At 42.7% G+C, this 22,350-nt stretch overlaps 1 protein-coding gene across 7 annotated transcripts in view; it reads left to right on the top strand.

Moving 5' to 3' along the window:
• The window catches only part of C12H19orf12 (chromosome 12 C19orf12 homolog), a 37,198-nt gene extending 16,750 nt beyond the window's left edge, over window positions 1–20,448 (top strand). For 2 of the 7 annotated variants that reach the window (XM_073307789.2, XM_073307791.2), the window contains exons 3-4: window positions 565–817; window positions 7,743–11,495. In XM_073307789.2, coding sequence (XP_073163890.1) covers window positions 565–817; window positions 7,743–7,824 — 335 coding nt within the window. In that variant the 3' untranslated portion in view covers window positions 7,825–11,495. Of the gene's footprint in view, window positions 1–564; window positions 2,426–7,742; window positions 11,496–17,471 lie in introns of those variants that run through there. The other 5 variants (XR_012154495.2, XM_073307790.2, XM_073307795.2 and 2 more) reach the window with 5 other exon arrangements.
• Window positions 20,449–22,350: the final 1,902 nt, after the last annotated feature.

The raw sequence follows: 22,350 nt of genomic DNA, 5'->3' as shown, positions 1-22,350 counted from the left end.
CTGGGTTTGTTTCCTGTTTGGTATCATATAAGCACCAGCCATGCAGGGACTTTATGAAGGAACGAGAGTAATAAGGCCTGTTTAACAGAGGCAGAAAACGTGTACCGTGCTGTGGATTTGTAATGAGAGAGAGAAGTAAATTAATTTTGGCCACCAACGTATGATTTATCTCATGGTTTCCTTGACCAGAGGGCTTTATTTAAAAAATCTGTCTTATCCAGAATCTGTGATCTTCTCTCTTCTCCTGAAGAGACCAGTCAGGGCCATAAAGGATGATTTTTTTTTCACTGATTTAGGGCTTTAAGTTATTAGTACTGATTGTGTTAAGAATTGTTTTGCGATGGGAGCTGACTTAGTCTTGGAAACTCTTTTTGGCCACTTTTAACTTGTTTTATATATAACCATTAAAGTAAATGTGCCCTGGCCACTCAACTCTCTTCGTTAACTTCCGATAGCGACAGCAGCACCAGTGTTGTTTGAAGCCTGGTTATTGTTGGGTAGGGTTTGAAATTTAATAATTAAAAAGTGGAGACTGACTAATTACATCTTCATTGATTTTTCTAGGGGGTGCAGTTGGTGGTTTATTTGGTGCTTGGATGACTGCTGGACAGTTTAAGCCAATCCCTCAGATTATACTGGAACTGCCTCCTGCTGAGCAACAGAAGCTCTATGAAGATACCTTCGCTATTATCAGGAACTTAGACTGGACTGATGCTGCACAGTTGACTGCACTTGTAATGGGAAATGCCGCCCTCCAACAGAAGTTGGCAGCAGTGCTAATAAATTATCTTTCACATGAGCTAAGAGCAGAAATACGGTATGGAGAGTAAACCTTTTCAGAGTGTGTTATTTCACTTTACAGTGAGGGGAATTTTATTTTGACAACTGTGATCTTTTATTTAACATAATGATTACTAGTTAGTGCAGCTAATTATAAAGTTAAGTAAATGCAGTAGGCAGATATAAATACTATTTTGGTTTTTGTGAATCTAGAATTAAATTACTGTATTATCTTAAACTGATTTGCTTTGCCGTTTAAAGTACTGTATATTGAAAACTGAAATCGAGATCATAAAGCATTAAAGGAGCTATGTTTCTCACACCAACTATCATTGGGGAAAATTTTCAGTGTCACTGTAGTAACTTAGGCTCCTAGGTTCCACTTTTAAGAGGGATTTAAGCTCCAAAGTCACTTGGGCACTCTTGAAAATTTTACCCACTATCTACTCATGGACTGTGAAGGTTGCAAGAATGAAGGGACTGCTACTGAGACGTTAAATATCTTCTCAAACTTTTCTTCATTCCCTGCTACAACTTTATCCTAATTATTGAGTCTCTTATTCACATACAAGTCTAACAAATGCCTAGCTGAACCTTATTGCAACAGCTGGACAAAATGTGCACAGCTAGGTTGCTCCTACTATCCTTGTATGGAAAGGCTAGACTCAGAAGGCTGCTAAAATGGTTGTGGCTGGCATCTCCCATCCAATTGCAGAATTGGGGTTGTCATCTCAGCATTGGCTTGTAGAAGAAAAATGCTTTGCTCTGACTGAAATTTGTTGAATCTGAACTGCAGCTGTTAAGTGATACTTTCTTTAAAGTATTTTCAAGGTGTAGTAGTATAATCAACAAATGTTCAAATTAATTCTCTTTAAAGCCAGAGCTAACTTTTTTCTGTGCTGCAGTAGCACAATATATGTATGTCTTATGATAGAAAATAATGTACCCCTGCACCCTGATGGAATATCATGTTTTTATGTATTTTGCTTTAAAACAAATCAGGCACATCAGAACTGTGAACTGAAATATGAGCAAATATGAGGCACGTTGTTTTATTATGTCTAACTATTGAATAATGATTTCGGATGGTTTTCTACACATGTTGAAGCTGCAGTCTCTACATGAAATTATGCTTATCTTCTGATTTTCCACTATTTATATTGAAACGTAAGACAAGCTCACATATACGAAGTGTACAAAGGTGCCTTCTTTTATATGTAAAAATGTACAAGAAGTGAAATGGTTTTTATATTATATTCATTCCCGAGTAGCAAAATCAAAATAAATTTTTTTTTTTGGTCAGGCTTCTAAAATTTGCAATCTGGCTGGGGAAAGGTGTGTTTTATTGACAGTTTACCAAATGTGTTGGGTTTAGCTAATTTACTTTGTACAAATGTAACATGCTATGAGTAAGCCTGTTTTGATTTTCCCCTGCAGAGCTCATGGGCAAGCTTGAGTGTCACTGTCTTTAGTAGTAGTTTCCAGTAAAGTGGAAAGCCGAACAGAAGTGGATTATAACTGGAACAGTCTCAGTGCATAATAATACCAAAGCAGGAGAGTACAGTTTAATTTGCAGGGTGCTTGTAATATAGTTGGCTTTTTCGAAGGTTTTCGAATAAATGTAATCTTACATGTTTTCATACAATCTGGTATCTGTTTTAGAAATATCACTGTGCACAAGTTGGGCAAGCTGTAGAAAACTGTAAATTGAAGTAGTTGCCTTCATAGCCACAACACTTAAAATGAGAGATTGCCAAAGAGGGATAGCAAATGACAATGATTGGATAGTTCATGAGACACCTTTCACACCTTACAGCCTTTCACATCAGGATCATCAATTTAAATCCAGCCAAGATCAGTAGTAACTTGAGGGTAATTTGATATCTGGTTGTAAAGTGGTCCATGTAAAATAAGGTGCTGGCTTCAGTTCTTTTGTTCTAACAAAAATGCGTATGGCTTCAGCGTGCTTTACATTTTACGCATGGGGAAACTGAGGAACGGGTGGAGTGGCTTGTTGAAGGTCACTCAACAGATCAGTGGCAGAACCCACGTCCCCTGAGTCCTAGTCCAGCATGCTATTCACTAGGCCCCGCTGTCTCCTGGAGGCAGGTATCCCCATGATGGCTCTGATTCAGGACAACACTTAAATCATATTAACTTCAGTTGACTGTCGGGAATCAGAACCCGTTAAAAGCATCTTTGCTGGCAGCTGGAAAAGGTCCGTATGTAGACTGGACTACCCACAGGTTCCTCTTTCTCCCATAGACTTGAGGCGTATTGTTGGGGCAGAGTGTGACTATCTTTAATGGATTACTCTGGGCTCCAGGGCTGTCATTTTGCATCTCACAAACTGAAGTTTCCTAAGCACATCACTTTGTTTTATTATGCATTTCAATAATCTCAACCTGTTCTCCATCTCTCTCTGCTCCCAGCACAGTGACCCCACAGTTAGGGAGGTCTAATAGAGGCTCTGTTGTGATGTCAGAGCGTTCAGATGATTGAATGATCCCAATGGCTGAACACCCCCGGGTGTTGCTTATAACTTAATCACAATAACACACTGGGTTGCAGTGAACATAGATGAGTCATTTTTAAATAAGCAGATGACCAAAATCGAAACCTCTTGCAGCGCCAAAAGAAAGTGAGCTGAATTTTCTCAGCACCATCATCTAGTTCGAAGCACTGATGCAGATAAACTCCTGAAGGTAGTGAGACTGTCACTTGCCAAAAACCTAATTTGGCATTCAGAGCATATTATTACTTTTGATAGTGCACAAGAAGCAAAGAATGCAGCTCAATCTCTGTCCAACCTGAGTTTCTGGGGTTGGCAGTGAGAAAAATATCTTTCTACTTGTAAATTGAGAACACTTGATACGGAGAATGGAGTCATCAATGCCAATTTTACAGAGTCCCTTTTAAAAGTAGCCACGCTTAAAAGTTTGTCCCAATCCATGTTGGCAGAACTTCACTGAACATTGCCAGAAGATCCAGTTTCATCCCCTAGGCCTACAATCCTGCAGTTTGAGTTTGCAACTATATTTGTTGTTTGGTCTTGTCAGAGGATTTGGCTGGGTTCAGAACTCCACTGCAAACTTGATCATCTGGAGCAAAAGGGCAGTTGTAAGCTAATTTATTAACATCCATCTGTTGCTGTTCTTTGGCACAGAGAGGTCTGTCCACCACAGCATCCCTTGTAGAGATTGGAAGCAGTCATGGGCAGGAGATAGCAACTTCTAAAATCCATTCCAGCTGCATAATGTCTGGGCTGAGTGTAAGAGACAGTCGTCACCTAGGAAACAAGGTAAAGCAGTGCCAGCAGTTTCAGGAAGCAGCTGAAGAAGAGTCACTATGGGGAGATGAGCATATTTATATAAAGAAACCATCTGCTCCAATGCTGGTTATTAACCTGCTTCATTGTAGATGTGACAGAATCAAGCTAGATTTTTTTCACAGGCAGATGGTGTATTTTTAGCTAAAATTATCTCCCTCCCCCTACCCCCATTTTTTTCTTAAACTGTCTGGCTTTAAAGGGGAAAGCAAACATGATGGAAAACTGTAGCAAAGGGAGGAAGTATCTTGCTTTTTAAAAGGTTGAATTCCAGTGCAGATTAGTAATTGAGACACGCCATCTAGTGGGGGGAAATTGAAGCTTTTCTTAAATCCATGTATATTGTCATATGGACACAGCAATCTCTGGGCTTTCTAATGCTTTACCTCGTGAAACTGGAGTATATCTTATTTGGTTGCTTTAATTCATAAAACTCTTTACGAGGCTAGAAATATTAGCCTACCAATGACTTTCATTGACATGTTTGTGATAAAATTGGTTATTGGTGACTATTAAGGACATAAGAATGGCCATATTGGGTCAGACCAATGGTCCACCTAGCCCAGTATCCTGTCTTCTGACCATGGCCTATGCCCGGTGCTTCAGAGGGAATGAACAGAACAGGCAATCATCAAGTGATCATTCCCTGTCCACTCCCAGCTTCTGGCAATCAGAAGCTAGGGACACTCAGAGCATGGTGTTGTATCCCTACCCATCCTGGCTATTAAGAAATGTATATATCATCTGTAGAGACTGGTGAATGTGTGGTTTTAGTTGGGATAGGAAAATAAATAAATAGCTGCAGGAAGTCAGTTTTACCATTATGATGACTAATACACCCAAGTGGATTTAGCATAGCATTAACATTGCTAAGTAACAGCCAAATAAATAACTGGACTGATCTAAGCTGCTGCCAATTTACAAAGAATCATTGATCATAAGTAGGTTTGGAAGAATTAGGTTTTTATTTTTTATAACTTTTGACAGATATCAGTTTATTTTTAATGCTTTTATTTTCATCAATATAAATTTTTCATAGTGGTACAAAATTATGGATTTTGAGCACTTTTGCTGCTTTTATCAATTTAAATGTTCACAGTTACTGGAAATTGGGAGGGGTGTGACAATTATCTAATGACTGTAGATGTTGAGATTCAAAAACCATTAAAACACAACTTATCAGCATCATATGTCAAAATAGTCAAAGTAAACATCCTTAAATCAAACTCTTAAGTTTTCAAGCAACATTTTTCTTACTTTGTCTATCTGTAAATTTCAGTGATCGTCAAAGGAAACCTTTTTCTTCATTGGTTTGCATGTATATAGTGAAATTATGTTTACTGACAAAATTCAAATCCTTCCAAGCCTAATCATTGAAGCTGGAAAGTCACTAAAAGATAATTGTTCAATCTTTGGTTTTGCCTACATGTATTTCTTGTTCAATTTTCATTGGTTTTAGTGAGCCTAAGGTGTAAGTAAAGTTAACTTACCATTCCTTTACAAGTTTAAAGATTGGGTTACTGACTGAATACACGACTAGTATAACCATAGTCAATCAGCGTAGGTCAGATCTTCACAACTGGTGTTTTTATGGTAAGACGTTACCTCAGAGGAGAGGGAGTCTGTCAAGGATTACAACTGTTATGGGTTTCAAAGTAACATAGAGAAAGTCAGGATCTGACAAAACTGGAAGTATACGCAAACCCTTTAAACCACTGTCCTGGTGCATTGCTGGATCCATCCCTGACAGAGCATTATGGGAGAAAGCTTGTGGGGGAGAGAAATGCTTCTGTCTATTGAATGCTGTTTTCCTTCCACTCCCTCTACAAAGGCTTCAGGAGCAGCAGTGTTGTATAGGCCTTAACCAGCCCTGCTTACTAAACAGTGGGTGCATGAGAACCTTCCCAAAATAATTTCTAGAGCAGATCTGTTAAAAAAAAAAAAAATCCAATCTTTTTTTCATTTAAAAAATTTAAAATCATCAGTGATGGAGAATCCAACATGACCCTTGGTAAATTGTTCCAATGGTTTTACTCTCCCAGTTAAAAATGTACACCTTTATTTGCAGTCTGAATTGGTCTAGCTTCAACTTCTAGCAACTGGTTCTTGTTATACCTTTCTCTGCCAGATTGAAGAAGCAGTTATTCAATGTGTTCCCCACATAGGTACACTTAGACTGTAACCAAGTCACCCCTTAACCTTCTCTTTGTTAAACTAACAAGATGGAGCTCTATCACTGTGAAGCATGTCTTCTAATCCTCTAATCATTCTCATGACTCTTCTCTGAACCTTTTCCAATTCATCAACATCCTGCTTGAATGGTGGGCATCAGAACTGAACATAGTATTCCAGCAGCAGGTCACAGTAGTGCCAAATACAAAGGTAAAATAATCTCTCTACTCTTTCTCAGGATTCCCCAGTTTATGCGTCCCAGGATCGCATTAGCTCTTTTGGCCACAGCGTGACACTTGAAGCTCATGTTCAGCTGATTATCCACCACAACCCCCAAATCTTTTTCAAACTCACTCCTTCCCAGGATAGAGTTCCCCATCCTGAAAGTATCTTTGTTCCCAGCTGTATACATTTACCCTGACCCATATTAAAATACATATTGTTTGCCTGCACCCAGCTTTCTAGTGATCTAGATCTCTGTAGTGTGTTAAGCACCCCCCTCACCCCCCCCCCATTTGTTTAAAAAATAGAAATAACAGGAACAATCGTTTTTTCTTTTCCCACGCTGCAGGGTAAATAGCTGTATTCATTTATAGGGTGGTTGGTGTGCTGACTTGCTTGTCCGTGTTTGTATTAGAAGTCATGGAAGGACACGGAATTCTTAATTTTTTTTGGTGCAGATTTCCCCAGGGGTAGCGTATGGATCTTTCTAGCCAAGCTTGAGCCCCAGAGCACGGGAAGCAATCTCTTGGTAGTGTGCAGAGAGAAGATGGATTCTTTTTTACAGCGTGTCTGTTTGGCCATCAGTACTGTGAAGTAATCCGAGGGTACATGCCCTTGATAATCGGGAATGTTACAGAGGAGGCAGGTTTTTCAAAGGATTTTTTTTCCTATGAACATCGCCTCAGTCTTGATTCAGTGTTAACCAGCGGCTCATCTTTCAGGGGCTGATTTTAGCTAGGCACTGAGAGAGCTGGGAGATGGTGCTGTTTACATTTGACATAAAGGAGATAGAGCTGGGTGTTAAGCTGTGTACTGCTGGCATTTCAGCCTGTGTTGTCTCACCATCTGTCCCAATAACTTTCATATGACTGTTGAATAGTAACATGGGGAGAGAACTGAGCCTCCTGGGGCTACTCAGATTTGGGCTTTGGAGGAACACTTCCCTATAATGACCCTCCCAGTGACTTATTTTTCAAAAGCATCCCAAAGAAATGGTAACTCTGTGTGCACACAGACACACGTGGTGACAAATCATTCCCTCTAATTATGACGCTTACAATCTCAGATTTTGCCTTGGCAGGACTGTGTTTTCAGTGAGAACTGAGCACACTCAACCACTGATACCTAAAAATCTCAAACTGTATAAAGTCCATGGGGGATATTGTAAAAATATATAGTCTGAAATATCAGACTCCTAAGAATTGAAAAGCTGCATTTTTGTCTTATCCCCATTTTATAGGTGGAAAGTAGGTCTCAAAGTTACACTGGGAAAGAACTGGGATTTGAACCCAGGAATCCTGACTCCTGGTCCTGTGCTCTAACCAGTAGACACATGCCCTTCACAAGCAGTAAGGTATGGGTGCTCATAGGACAGTGTGATATGGAAATACCTGCCTGGTGTTAGTCACATCACCATTCATCACCGCTGCTATGTAAGTATGGAAAAACCTCAGAGTCTCAAAGGGAGGAGAGGCAAATGGCTGATTAATTTCACTTTGAACACTTCTGTTTCTTTCTCCCACACCATGTACAAACAGCTTAGTGTGGCTTTGCTGCTGAAAAACATTTGCAGAACTTCTGCATTTATTATCTCCTTCTCCAGATGTTGCACACGTAGGAATTTTTGCTGCCACAGTGGGGCGCTGTCCTCCTATGCTGTTCACCTATTGTAGTGACTGCATGATGAGACCTAATGGAAGTATTTCCTGGAAGTGATGGCTAGCTCATTTTTGCCCCCATGCAGCTTGTATTGCCAATTCCTTCCCTGTTTGAACAGCTGAGCAATTTGGAGGAGTCTTTTGTAATTGTTTTGGGGTAAAGTTTTGAAGGTGGCTAATTGATCTGATGTAGCATAACTTTGCTGTGTGACCTTGGATGAGTGATTTAAATTCCTCATTCCGTTTCCTTATTTGTAAAATGGGGATGATAGCATTGACCTGCTTTGCAGAGGGTTGCGACTGTGATGTTGTGAAGGCCAAAAGTATAACTGGATTCAAAAAGGAATTAGATAAGTTCATGGAGGATAGGTCCATTAGTGGCTATTATTCAGGGTGGTCAGAGACACAACCCCATGCTGTGGGTGTCCCTAAATCTCCAACTGCAAAAATATGGGACTGGATGACATGGGATGGATCACTCAATAAATTGCCCTGATCTTTTCATTTCGTCTGCAGACAGGATACTGAGCTAAATGGACCACTGATCTGACCCAATATGGCCTTCTAATATTCTTATTGTTAATCATTCAGTGCTGGCTATAGAATGCCCGGAGGTCCTGGTTTGGAAGGAGCTATTGAAGGGTACAGTGTTATCACTTTACTATTTAATATTAGATTATTTCCCAGATTATTTTTTAAATGATTCCACTGTTACAGTCTGATTATTAGCACTCTGATTGCTTTACCCTTTAGGAGACTGGCAAATCCTTAGAGGATTTGATTTTCAGTGAGGTCCTACCCCGGTGCAAACATGTGCAGTTTTACATGTGTGCACACTAACACGCTGGGCAGTTGCAACCTTTACACTCTGTTTACCTTTCATAGCTTCTCTTAGGAAAGAACATGCCCATGGCGAAGGACTCTGAAAAATTGGGCCAGCTCCTCTCTTGGCAGAAGGACACAGTGTAGTGCAAGCAGTGCCAAGCTATTAACCCCACTCTCAGCTGACACTTACTTGGCAAATGATGCAGTGACTGGATGAACGTTTTAAACGCACACATGCTTTTGAGACCAGTTTCTGTGGGCCTTGTCTGCACTAGAAAAATTAGTATTCCTGTTCTAGCAATTGCCATCAGCTCTGCAAGGGCACGAGTGCAGCGTTTCTCAAATGTGACCACCAGTGGATTTTTTTGTGGCCACAGCAGCCTCCAAAGCATGAGTGGAGATTGGAGGAGAGGCATGGGGGGCATTGTTGATAGTGGGGAGCACAATTTAAAGGTTCATCTGCCCCTGAATGGCTTCAGTCACAGTCCCGGTCCCCCCCCCTTTACCCTCAGTCTACCCTCCTGGAAAGCAGTGGCCCCTCCCTGCAGTGCCCAGCTGTTGCTCCTGAATCGCTCCCTGCAGTGCCCAGCTGTTGCTCCTGAATCACTGTTACCAAGGGAAGTGAGATGTGCCACCTTTGTGTTTGCACTGGCGCTGCCAGCAGGGATTGGTGCCCTGCACCTTGCAGGCTCCTCAGGAGGTCCAGACAGCAGCTCTGGAGACACTCGGGGCTGGTGTGCACAGCGCCGGAAGTGGCTCATCAGTGGAGGTGGCTGTGGCGTTAGGTTGCTTGGGCGCTCCTCTGGGCAGCTCCCCAGCTCCCACCCAGCTGGGACATGGGGAATCTGGGACTCTGCAGGCAGCCAGTGAGTTCCCAACCCACCTTCCCCCGGGCAGGCTCTCACTGAAGAGCCGTGGGAGGTAGGGACAGAGATGGGTTGGCTCTTGGACATGTCTCTTTATTTGTGTTTCCTAAAGTTAATTATTTTAGGAAAAATTGTGGGAGCAGCCACCGGCAAGAGTTGGTGGCCACACTCTGAGACCACCAAATATTTTGTTGTGAGAACCCCTGCACTAGTGGTAGCAATGGTATCATTATTGCTTTGAATAGGTTGTCCTGACAGAGCAGTGGTAACCCCTGAGCTCTGTCTACACTAACAGCTTAGCACCAGTGCCGCTGTCCCATTGCTGGCTGTTGTAATAATTTTTTTTTTCTACTGTAGGTGCACTCCTGGTGGTAGCACTAGCTGGCTGGGAAGACTGACACTGCTTGATAATAAAGTAGAATGCAGATTTGGGGTATAGCTCAAGTCTAATTTAACAGCAGACTTTCAGCTTGATGATTTTTTTTTTAAACTAATGTCTTTGCATTGCAGTGAACTAAAGCTATTAGCCTTTAATTAGAATAGGAGGTTTCTTCTTTACCTTTCTAGAGATCACAGAAATCCAATACATTTCTCAAGCTGTGAGCCAGAAATCAAACATTCATCACATAATTGCAGTAACTATGTGCTAATACTTCCCATTAAATATGATTTATTAATTCTACAAGAGCATAATAGGAAAAGACATGAATTCCATTCCAAAGTTGGCAAAAATTCCAACATTCCAGTTTAATTTGATGGCTCAAAGATGTCACCAGAACCATGCTGCTGTATGTGAAGAGTTTATACAAAGGTTAGAAAAAGTCTCAAAATTTGGTGAAAACATATTTTACCCTGTATTTGAACTTCTGTGCCTGTGTGATTATTAATGAATAGTGTGGTTTCCGTTTCAATAGGGATCTCTCTCTCCACATTTTGGGCATCATCAAAGGAGATAGCATTGCCTAAGGCACAGGTATTGGACTTGAAAGACCTGGGTTCAATTCCTGCCTTTGTTGATAGTTTGCCAAGTGACTTCCCTTCTTTGTGTACTTTGCTTTAGTTTCCCCATCTGTGAAATGGGGATTATGCTCCTGACCTCTGGAAGGCACTTCAAGATCTCTTGATGAAGATTGCTACGTAAGAACTTCTTGTTCTTTTGCTATTTGCCTCCCTCCAGTTCTACAATGAAGATGTCAAGACACGGAAGAATATTATAAATGTTAGCGTAGGTTCATACTAGTGAAAGGGGTAAAAACTATTAGACCATGAGTCCAGATACTTGCAAAGGCTGGTTATTGTTTCCTGAGAGACTATATCCAATCTTAAACTGATATTATACTTGATCTAAGCTAGTTTGGGGCCCTCTATACTTAAGCCTCAAGGAATCTATATAATGGAATTTGAACGTTTTTAGGTCCTTTCAGTTAACCTTTTTTTCTCCACAGTCTGTATGAAAGAGGTAAAAAGTGCAACCGGTATCTTAAGTTAATGTGTTTCTTCTGAATACGCATATGTCAGATACTCCCTGCTATATAGTTTGATGACAGCATATCATGACCTGCTATTGTATGAAATGATGGGAGTGAATAATCATTGTAATTCTGGCTCAAAACTGATCTAATAAAACTGTCCTTAAGGGATTTATATTTTTATCTCAGCTCTAGTGTATTTCACACAGAAGTTCAATGTCTTGAAAGAAGTTACGGCAAATTAATCATGCAAATTGGGCTGAGTCAACCCGATGAACACTTATAGGTTTAAAGAACAAGGATATTGAAGGTGACCTTTGCTGCAGCTGGCCAATAAGGGCGCCTGGCTCACAACCCTGATACTGCTTCCCTCAGATGACAACATTTTTTAAAAGCTGAAGTTTTGCCAGTCTTATGCTATAGAGCTCACAGAGAGGAGTGTGGATTCTGTCTAAAGGATATCTTCAGAAAAGCAGCACTGTAGGTAATTTTCCCTTACGTGTGTGTGTATGTTCAGCTGAGTTTTCATTTTCACCCAGCTGAAAATGCCAAAGGCCAATGTATATTTAACATTTTATTGCCCTCAATCCAGCTTGCAACTTTTGTTTAATCCTCCTGCGTGGATAGGGCAGCCCATGGCTTCTGCCCCAGGCCCAACTTTTAACTCATGTCCACCACCGTTCTAGCCAACTTCTCCCTTCATCTAAACATTCTACCCTAAGGCCAAAATTTAGGAGTCTCTCCCAAACTTCCTTCCTCACCGTTACAACTATCTCTGTCCTTCAGCCCCATATAATCCAGTCCTTCAAGTTATAAAAAGACACAACCTTGCTCTTCCTAGCATGAATGAGACTTGCTAGGCTGGCTTAAGAGAATCCAGCAATTTCTTACATGCACTCAGGACCAGTTCAGGTAGGCAAACTGCCATGAATCACCTTTCCAAAGTCCTCTCTAGCATCCCACTCCAATCTTGTCTGTTCATTAAACATTGTGTTCAGCAGGGGCCTGATTCTCTGTAGCCCTGCAGCCTTGTGTAGTCACGTCAGTGCAAAGTGGGTATAAAATGTTTCCCATCGGCTCTGGTAATATTGTACATCCCCTTTGCACTCGTGTCAATGATTGCTCAATGAGCAGGATAGTGGAGGACTGGGCCCTTCAGTAACCTGTTTTGGCTGGGTCCCATTGGTAGTCCCATAAAAGGAGTTCGCTTTCTTGTTCTCTAGCTTGAGACCATTCAGTCTGGGAAGCTTGTGCCATAACTGTGGTGACCATCCTTCCATTGCATAGCAGCTGTTTGCATATTTGAGGGTTTTTTCCCCTTCTGAAGTTTGGCTCTGTGGTGCTGCTGAGCCTAATCCCGGTTCAGGCCTTTCATGTCCACAGTCCGGGCCCTGTGGAACTCTGCATGTTGCCAATGGCTGTGGCACATCCCCCTGAAGTAAGGGGTGAAGATTAGACGTTTTGTTCTAATCCTACGACTAGACAGTAACCAGGATAACGGGTACTTTTGTACTGCCTTCCATCTTCAAAGTGTTGTACTGATATTAGCTAATTAATCCGCAAAGCAGCCCTGTGAGGAAGGTAAGTATGTGTTTCTATTATACATAATTTTAGCTTTGTTTTGGAAATAAAATCAGACTGGACCTTTACATAGGTTAATTCATTCCCTGATTTCTATCACGGGTTGCCTGTGTTCATCATACCAGGGCAACTGAACCAACTGTCACGGTTGTTTTGGTTGGTTTTGGCATGTCTTTATAAACCTCAGGTATGTATGTGAAACAGCACAGAGTAAATCTAGCATTCCTAGTCTCTTCCAGGTTTTTATGACAGCCCAGCTTCTGTGTGCATATTCTTTTCCTCCCACTCCCATCCTCAGTTATATAGCACCATTTACCAGGCTCAGATCTAACTGCAGGTACGACTCAAGGCATCCAGATAGGGTGTCAGTGGAGAGGGTTGAACCAGTGACCTTTGGATCTAAAACTATGAACCTCTAGTGCCTGAGCTAAACAACCTGGGTTCTAGAGTTCGAACACTATAGCAGACTCATAAACCTCTGTACAAGTAAACTGACACTTTAGGGAGGTGTGGGAACACTTTTTTGTTTTGACTGCATGACTTCAAACCTTTTCAGCCCCGCCAAGCTTCCTTATCCCTGAAACTACATTCTCCACAATCTTTCCTTCCTCTTCTGGGCAGACTGGCATGTCATGATTTGTGTGTATAAAAACATCTTCTGTATTTTCCACAGTATGCATCCGATGAAGTGAGCTGCAGCTCACGAAAGCTTATGCTCAAATAAATTGGTTAGTCTCTAAGGTGCCACAAGTACTCCTTTTCTTTTTGTGGATACAGACTAACACGGCTGTTACTCTGAAACTTGCATACATGTCACTTCTGGGGTGTTAATATTCCAGCACATCTACTACTGTATGTAAAATGTGACACACCCTGTCCAAAACAATCAAATTACATGAACATTGCAACACATTTGATGTTATGGGAAATGTCTTTCCTGTAAGAAAGGAAAACCCACCCATTGCTTTTGTGCCTGCTCTTCCTCCCTGAAAGTTTTTTCCATTGTACAAGCGTGTAATTAAATAAATGATAGGAAAAATTGACCTCAGTATGTCAGTCACCTGAGACCTCTAATATAAATGTCCTCCAGCTGGATCTCAGAGTCAGCGTACGAAGAAGAATTACATTCAACACCTTTATGGCTTGTTTTAAGTAGACAAGTCCTTTACCCTAATGTTTCCATGCCATCTGAATCCAAATAATTCAGTTGTGAACTACTCTGAAAGCTCATATGACTGTCTCAAGCTCAGATACAATGAACATTACATTGAGAAGCCATCACTGTATGACTCTTTGCTTACGCAAGTCAAAGGAGAGGTTTGTCTTAAAGTGAGATGCTCCCTGGGTCATGTGATTGTTGATATGATCTTTGTGTATTCTTTGAGTAAATCAGCATCTTTAAATCTTTTCACAATGTATGAGATCTAAGTACTGATATCTACAGTGCCCTAAATATCTACTTTTACCAAACTCCGCTTGTTACCTCTCCATGAATGGACAGCGCTAGTGAACCCTCAGATCACACAAATGTTTACAATGCAAGATTCAATCAGTTTTAAGGTAGATGTGTTCTGCCATTCACACGGTTCTTTAGGAAGTTACAAATATTCCACACTCCAGCATAAATGGAAAGAGTTGTGGATGCCCAGCTCCAGGAAAATACAGCCTTTAAAAACTAGAGGCAGAGAGATTTGGGGTGGTAATGGGGGGGAGAAAGGGAAAATTCAAATATTGCAGGAGGGAGAAACAGCCTGACAGGACTACAGTCAAGGTTTCCAGAAGAGACTATTGATTTCAGGTGTCCTGATTTTAGACTCCCAGTTTGAAAAACCTTAAATGGGCTTGATTTTCAGAAAGAGTTAAGCTGTCTGAAAATCAACCCCTTGAATGTGTCTGGAGTTGGACACCTAAAATCATGAATTACCTTTGAAAATCTTGGCCTCCGATTTAAGTCCTAGAACTCGGCAATGGATCTGGGAAGGGAGCGCTTCTCTGTTTAATATTCAGTGTGTGAGTATCACTAAAGTTTTATAAAATATAAAATTATTGGGGCATCATGGTATGTTTCTTTAAGATTTTGGGCTGAAACAAGAATAGCAGTTTTGTCTGAAGACATAACAGGAGTGACCATGCCTGTTTTACCCTGTTACACTTTTATAGAGATAAGGAACAGGATGGGACAGCAATGAGACCCAGTGTGCTAAAACAATGCAATAGAAGGTAGTAGATTTTTAAGCAGGGCTAGGTCACTTTCTACTTCCTCATTAGCATTACATGAATGACAGGAAAAAATGAAGCCCCCTGCTTTCTGAAGCAGCCAGCACTAAGCATTTCTGTTGGGTTTTTCACTTTATTGACACATTGTGCCACAATGGAATAAAAATCCAAGTAAACCAAAGCTATGATGTCGCTCCACTTGGAATGGCTTCTTTTAGTGACTGGATATCAAGTTTTTTTGTTGTAAGATAGCGACCTTCATGTCTGTGATTGTGTGACCAGAGAGATTGAAGTGTTCTCCGACTGGTTTATGAATGTTATAATTCTTGACATCTGATTTGTGTCCATTCATTCTTTTACGTAGAGACTGTCCAGTTTGACCAATGTACATGGCAGAGGGGCATTGCTGGCACATGATGGCATATATCACATTGGTGGATGTGCAGGTGAATGAGCCTCTGATAGTGTGGCTGATGTTATTAGGCCCTGTGATGGTGTCCCCTGAATAGATATATGGGCACAGTTGGCAACGGGCTTTGTTGCAAGGATAGGTTCCTGGGTTAGTGGTTCTGTTGTGTGGTATGTGGTTGCTGGTGAGTATTTGCTTCAGGTTGGGGGGCTGTCTGTAGGCAAGGACTGGCCTGTCTCCCAAGATTTGTGAGAGTGTTGGGTCATCCTTCAGGATAGGTTGTAGATCCTTAATAATGCGTTGGAGGGGTTTTAGTTGGGGGCTGAAGGTGACGGCCAGTGGCGTTCTGTTATTTTCTTTGTTAGGCCTGTCCTGTAGTAGGTGACTTCTGGGAACTCTTCTGGCTCTATCAAAGTTTCTTCACTTCCGCAGGTGGGTATTGTAGTTGTAAGAATGCTTGATAGAGATCTTGTAGGTCTCTGTCTGAGGGGTTGGAGCAAATGCGGTTGTATCGCAGAGCTTGGCTGTAGACGATGGATCGTGTGGTGTGGTCAGGGTGAAAGCTGGAGGCATGTAGGTAGGAATAGCGGTCAGTAGGTTTCCGGTATAGGATGGTGTTTATGTGACCATTGTTTATTAGCACTGTAGTGTCCAGGAAGTGGATCTCTTGTGTGGACTGGACCAGGCTGAGGTTGATGGTGGGATGGAAATTGTTGAAATCATGGTGGAATTACTCAAGGGCTTCTTTTCCATGGGTCCAGATGATGAAGATGTCATCAATATAGCGCAAGTAGAGTAGGGACGTTAGGGGACGAGAGCTGAGGAAGCGTTGTTCTAAGTCAGCCATAAAAATGTTGGCATACTGTGGGGCCATGCGGGTACCCATAGCAGTGCCGCTGATCTGAAGGTATACATTGTCCCCAAATGTAAAATAGTTATGGGTAAGGACAAAGTCACAAAGTTCAGCCACCAGGTTCGCCGTGACATTATCGGGGATAGTGTTCTTGACGGCTTGTAGTCCATCTTTGTGTGGAATGTTGGTGTAGAGGGCTTCTACATCCATAGTGGCCAAGATGGTGTTATCAGGAAGATCACCGATGGATTGTAGTTTCCTCAGGAAGCCAGTGGTGTCTCGAAGGTAGCTGGGAGTGCTGGTAGCGTAGGGCCTGAGGAGGGAGTCTACACAGCCAGACAATCCTGCTGTCAGGGTGCCAATGCCTGAGATGATGGGGTGCCCAGGATTTCCAGGTTTATGGATCTTGGGTAGTAGATAGAATATCCCAGGTCGGGGTTCCAGGGGTGAGAGAGTCTGGATTTGTGCAGGAAATGGCCCACCTTGATTACCATGCACATTGTAGGGAGAGTGGTCACTTTGGATGAGCTATTACCAGCAGGAGAGTGAGTTTGTGTGTGTATGGGGGTGGGGAGGTGGGAAAACCTGGATTTGTGCAGGAAATGGCCCACCTTGATTATCATACACATTGTGAAGAGAGTGGTCACTTTGGATGGGCTATTACCAGCAGGAGAGTGAGTTTGTGTGGGGGGGGGCGGAGGGTGAGAAAACCTGGATTTGTGCTGGAAACGGCCCAACTTGATGATCACTTTAGATAAGCTATTACCAGCAGGACAGTGGGGTGGGGGGAGGTATTGTTTCATGGTCTCTGTGTGTATATAATGTCTTCTGCAGTTTCCACGGTATGCATCCGATGAAGTGAGCTGTAGCTCACAAAAGCTCATGCTCAAATAAATTGGTTAGTCTCTAAGGTGCCACAAGTACTCCTTTTCTTTTTGCGAATACAGACTAACACGGCTGTTACTCTGAAACCTACAGTGTTATATGAACATCAGTGACATCACAGATTACACTTCAAATAGTAGATGAGTGGGCAGGGCAGCTTTAGTCAGGCACCACCCTTGATAAATACTTATACTTTTTCCACACAGATTGTAACGCCTCATATAGGCCCTGGGTCTGCAATCTGACCTATGCTGGTGGACTCCTGCTCTTGTGCAAAGCCTTGATGACAGCGTATCTCCGTAGCTCCATTGCAAAGCTGGTGTTGTGGCTGCACAATTGCTCCCCGTCTTACAACTGACTGCCAGCAGAGTAGCACTGTGGGAATTTACTCCAGAAAAAGGCCTTCTGCAGATAAGGCCACACATGATAAAGGCTTCCTTTGCTGCCTACCTGCCCCGGGAGGATGTTCTACTTAAGTCCCATTGTTTTGAACTGGCTATAAACTTACGTGCCGTTGGAGTGAAGTGTGGCCTTGGAGACTGTGTGGGCTATCTGGAATTTGCTGCAGAATGACTGATTATTCAGAATGGCTGTGTCTGGGGTATTTATTGTTCCAGCATGATCCTGGGCCTGCCAGCCTGCATCTACAGCAGAAAACTCTGTCACTTCCACTGGCACTGCTGCAGCCAAGTCAGTGCAAGCTAGGACAGCATGCTGCTTCTGCCCACAGCACTCGCTGCGTAAGTTTCACAGTGCCTGGTACAGCTCTCTGGAGCAGTATTTAATGCCTGTGGTATATTGTGTATGTTGCACATGCTTGTATTTTGTTTTGTCTGGATGCATCACATAATACTACCCAATGAAGGGCTTTGCATTTGAAAATACTATAGAGGCCAATTACCAGCTGCTCCTTGAGCTGCTACCAGACTGACCTGGCACCAGGGGACGCAGATCTGCCATGGGCACCACCACCTGAGTGTGTTGGTGCTCAAGGAGTTAAGGAGCTTGATTTCATTACTTCAGTCCATTTATTTACGTGGCAAGCTTGGAGCAGAACCCAGATCTAACACCCAATCCAATGCTTTACCACAAGACCAAAGAATCTTCAGCTGCTACTGGAAGATGCATAGTATATGAAAAATACATAGGCGCATTTGTTCTACCTTGGATGTAACTCTTCTGATAACAGCGATGTGAGTAGTTCTTTCCTGTTACGCTGTCAGGAAAAAGAGACGCCTGCCCACCCCTGAGCTAACATTTTCCTTTTTCAAAGCCTGTTTGTGTAAGTGGTCACACCAAAACATTTTGAAATAGTTTTTTCTGGGTAAAAATATAAAAGCAAAACATGTGGTGTGATGAAATAACTATATTTTAACTCCTGTTATTGTAGTTAAGAGGAAAAAAAGGATTTGGCTGCTTTGGAGGATGTGTGCTTTTGATCCCCCCCCCCGGGGTGAGTTACAAAGTGATCTTTGGCAGGGGGGTGAAGCCTAGTGCTGAATAATTAGTATACTGCAGAGAGTGCAGTTTATTCATGAGTCTAAGAGAAGGCACTACATTGGAATAGTCTTTGAAACAACAAAAGTCTGTTTGGTCCTGTTTTTGCCCTCCCCTAGAAATTCGTATTGGATGGAAAATCTTAGTACTCTTGAGAAAGAGGAACATAATTCATTTTGACTAAAATTTGGAAAGTAAAGAAGTTCTTTGAACTTGTGGAAGTGGTACAGAAGCTCGCTAGGACAACCTGCTCACAAGGGTTAACTATTTCCACATTGCAAGAGCAGCTGAACACCCCCACTTACTGCTGAGTTTAATGGGCGTTGCAGCTGCTCATTGTTGTTCAAGCAGTTTCTACTGGAGACCTTATTTTTAGAGCTCTGTGACATTCTTTTTATTTTTTATAATTCATTTTCCTTTATGGGAATTTGTTGTTTTGTTTTTGTCCTGCCCCCTGCGGGGTGGAAGCCCTTGGGTGTGGGGGTTGCAGACCTTGCTTAATTTGTAATGAAAGTGGTGCTAGGGCTCAAGCAATGATTTACTTTTATAATTGATGCGGCAAGCCCAGAGGTGCTGAGGCTAGGAACTGCCAAGCCTACAAGTGCCAGGGCTCAGTCCTGGCACAAATTAAGCACTGGTTGCAGAGCAAGCCTGTCCTGCACTCACCTTACAGCTGCAGCTTTTGTCCAGTGGAGCTTGGCTGCCTGCTCTGGGCACTGTGACCTGGTGCATAGGGGAGCAGTGCTGGCCCAGGGTTGGCCCAGCCACCCCTCCATCATGCTGGGAGCAGGACCCGGCTCTGCGGCATACATTTTTTGATGTTTTGCATTAGCAAAAAACAGAGCACTATTTATGTCCCTTAACTTCCTGTCCTAAGGTGTTGCATTTGTTACTCTTGATTCCCTGTGAAAGTAGTGGCAGCTTCTGGGGGGGAGGAAAACAAAAACACACAGCATACAAACCAGAGACACTTTCCTTTTCATGCTCCTCTACTTGCAGTGTCACCTCAGAGATATCACCAAGCTGTGTGCACAACAAGAGCATATTTGACCATGCTGCTTGTACTCAAAGTGGTTCAGTGGCAGTGTGAAGGTGGGAGCTCTTGCGAGGTCTCCAGGTAACTCAGTTCCCAGTGGTTTGGTATAATCTGACCTGCTGCAGCCTTGCTTAATTCCTTCCACACCCATCTAACAACTGAAAACTGCAGCCTGTGATTGGGCTTAAGCAAACACACCTCTTGCTCTTGCTGAACCGACTGTGGTGGTTTTGGGGAATCACTGTGGTTTTACCAGTGGGTTGCTTGGGCTGGGTGCTGCAGAATGAATAGTATGTAAGGATCCGAGCATCTGCTGCTGAAAGGATGGCCTCTTGCTTATGGACAAAATATTCCCCAGTGTTAATAAGCCCTTCTGAAGGCTGCTTTAGCTTGTGCCAGCTGCCAGTAGGAGCCAGGGATCGCTGGGTTACCTAGCTGCTGTGGGAGGAGAGAAGGGTAGAGCATGGATTTGCCATCTGAGCCCCCCCACATGCCTAGGAAGTCCTTGCAAGGTCAGCTGCTCTAATTGAGTGGAGATGTTTCTTCCATCTGAAACCAAGCTGTTAAGGATAGCTGCTTTTTAGTTATTGCTGGTGCTGACTATAATGTGAAATGATTTGCACTGTTCCCTTAAATAGTATTCCAAGCAGGCTGTTAATGTTGCCCTTGTCATCCACATCAGAAAGCCCCACCCAGTGCAGTGCAAGCAAGTCCTCTGTATCTTTGCTGAGGAAAGCCCCAGGCATTGAATAGCTGGGGTGCTGCAGGACAATTGTGAGGCAGGAGTTAGTACAGAGCCACTCTAGATCATGAGCAGAATATTATTTTTACAGCAACAGGCATTGAGGAATCATAATACGTATTCAGCACTCAGGTCCCAGTTGCAAGGGAATTCCCTGTGGGTTCATGTAGAAAATATACGAGATCTTCTAGTGAATAAGAGAGCAAATTTGGCTTTAGTAAGTTTGTTCTTCTTTACATAGTTAAAAAACCAAAACTTAAACCAAAGAGTCAAACATGCAGAACCAATATTTTTAGGATGAGCCTCAAGGCTCAGTAGAGATTGGCCCTCCGTGCTATAGTTGCCTTCTCTGTTCCTTTGTGTTTTTGTGTTTTTTTTTTTTTTTTAAATATCCCCCATTAAATGAAAGATGGGTTCTTTGCTGCTGCAGAGCCTATGTCTGAGTGGCAGCCAGATTTCCCACTTGGCTACTCAAATACCCATTCTCCAGGGTTGATCTTACTGGGGTGCCCTCACACGCTTGTAAGCTGCGTCCGGTCCGCAGTATGATCACTGTGGCGTACACTGTGTGTTGTCCAGGCAGTACCCTCTAGAATCTAGAAGCTTAGTACGTCTTTAATTGACTGCAGCCCTCTAGAGCCTTTCATTGCACTTTACTCACACCTCAGATGAGTCACTCTTACCTTTCATTCTTTTGCCTTTGTAGCAAGCTGCTACAGTACGAGTTTTGTTCACTTCATTATATGGCTATTGACTTGGGAGAGCTGAAGCTGTGGTTTTCAACATTCCATGAACTTTAGCTCTGTTTTCCTGTCATTTTGCTTGGAAAGCCTCCAACACATTCAGCAAGTCACATGCCCCAGAGCTTGCATGTCTTTGCATTGCTCAACAAATGGAATGTTTCTCTTCGCTCTCAAAAGCTTCAGGGCCACCCCTCACACTGCGGCAGAAAAAAGAAAGGTTACCCCCCCCCTCCACATCAACCAGAAAAGCAGCTCATTTTCATGCCTCGGAGTCTTTTTACATAAGTGCCAAAAATGTCTCCCAACTCTCTCAATGGCTGGATGCCAATTAGTCATTCAGTCTCCACTTCACTTGGCTTGTCACCCCCCTTGCTCCAGGGTCCATTGAAACAGGCATAAACTTCTCTGAGTGCCCAGACTTTACTTCCTGGCCCTGGTACCTTCCCGGCCTGACAACTCTTCTACCTGCAGCTCTCCTATAGCTTGTATTTCTGGTCTTACAGCTCTTGCACCCACTTTAGTCCAGGTGTAGTCAGCTGGCTCTAGTCCTCCCTGCTTTAGCTCATAGTTTGTGTGCGGATCTGGCTGTCACCATTGTAACATTATGTACCCCTTCCAGTGCTCTTCTGAAAGCACTGCAGTGGGTCAGCTGCCTAGTTCAACATCTGGCAATACTTCCCCAAAACTGCTGCAAAATGGGGCATTTGCACTGGAGTTGGATGGGCAGGTAACCCCCTCAGCAAGAGCAGTGTCATTGCATAGGAGCCACCAGCAAGTGCTGCAGGAAGATCTCCCCCAAAAAACAAACCTGGATACTTTCTCCCTCAAGGTCAGTATTTGTGATTAACGTAGGCCCTAGTTATGTTCAGTTGCCATGCAATTAACACACAGAACCTGCACACTGCTTTTCGTCCCTCTTTAAAATTCTGTAATCAAGCCAGCAGTAGGATTTGTTTAATTCCAAAACAGCAAGCCATTTCTAAATGGAGCAAACATAGGATCAGGCCAAAACAAAAACAAAAATTAACAGAAAGCTAGTCATGTGAAAAATACGGGTGATATTGTAT

This window comes from Lepidochelys kempii, chromosome 12, assembly GCF_965140285.1.
Source record: "Lepidochelys kempii isolate rLepKem1 chromosome 12, rLepKem1.hap1, whole genome shotgun sequence".
Classification (NCBI taxonomy): domain Eukaryota; kingdom Metazoa; phylum Chordata; order Testudines; family Cheloniidae; genus Lepidochelys; species Lepidochelys kempii.
Note: the sequence above shows the minus strand (reverse complement) of the source record. Positions and strands in the feature narration are given on the sequence as shown.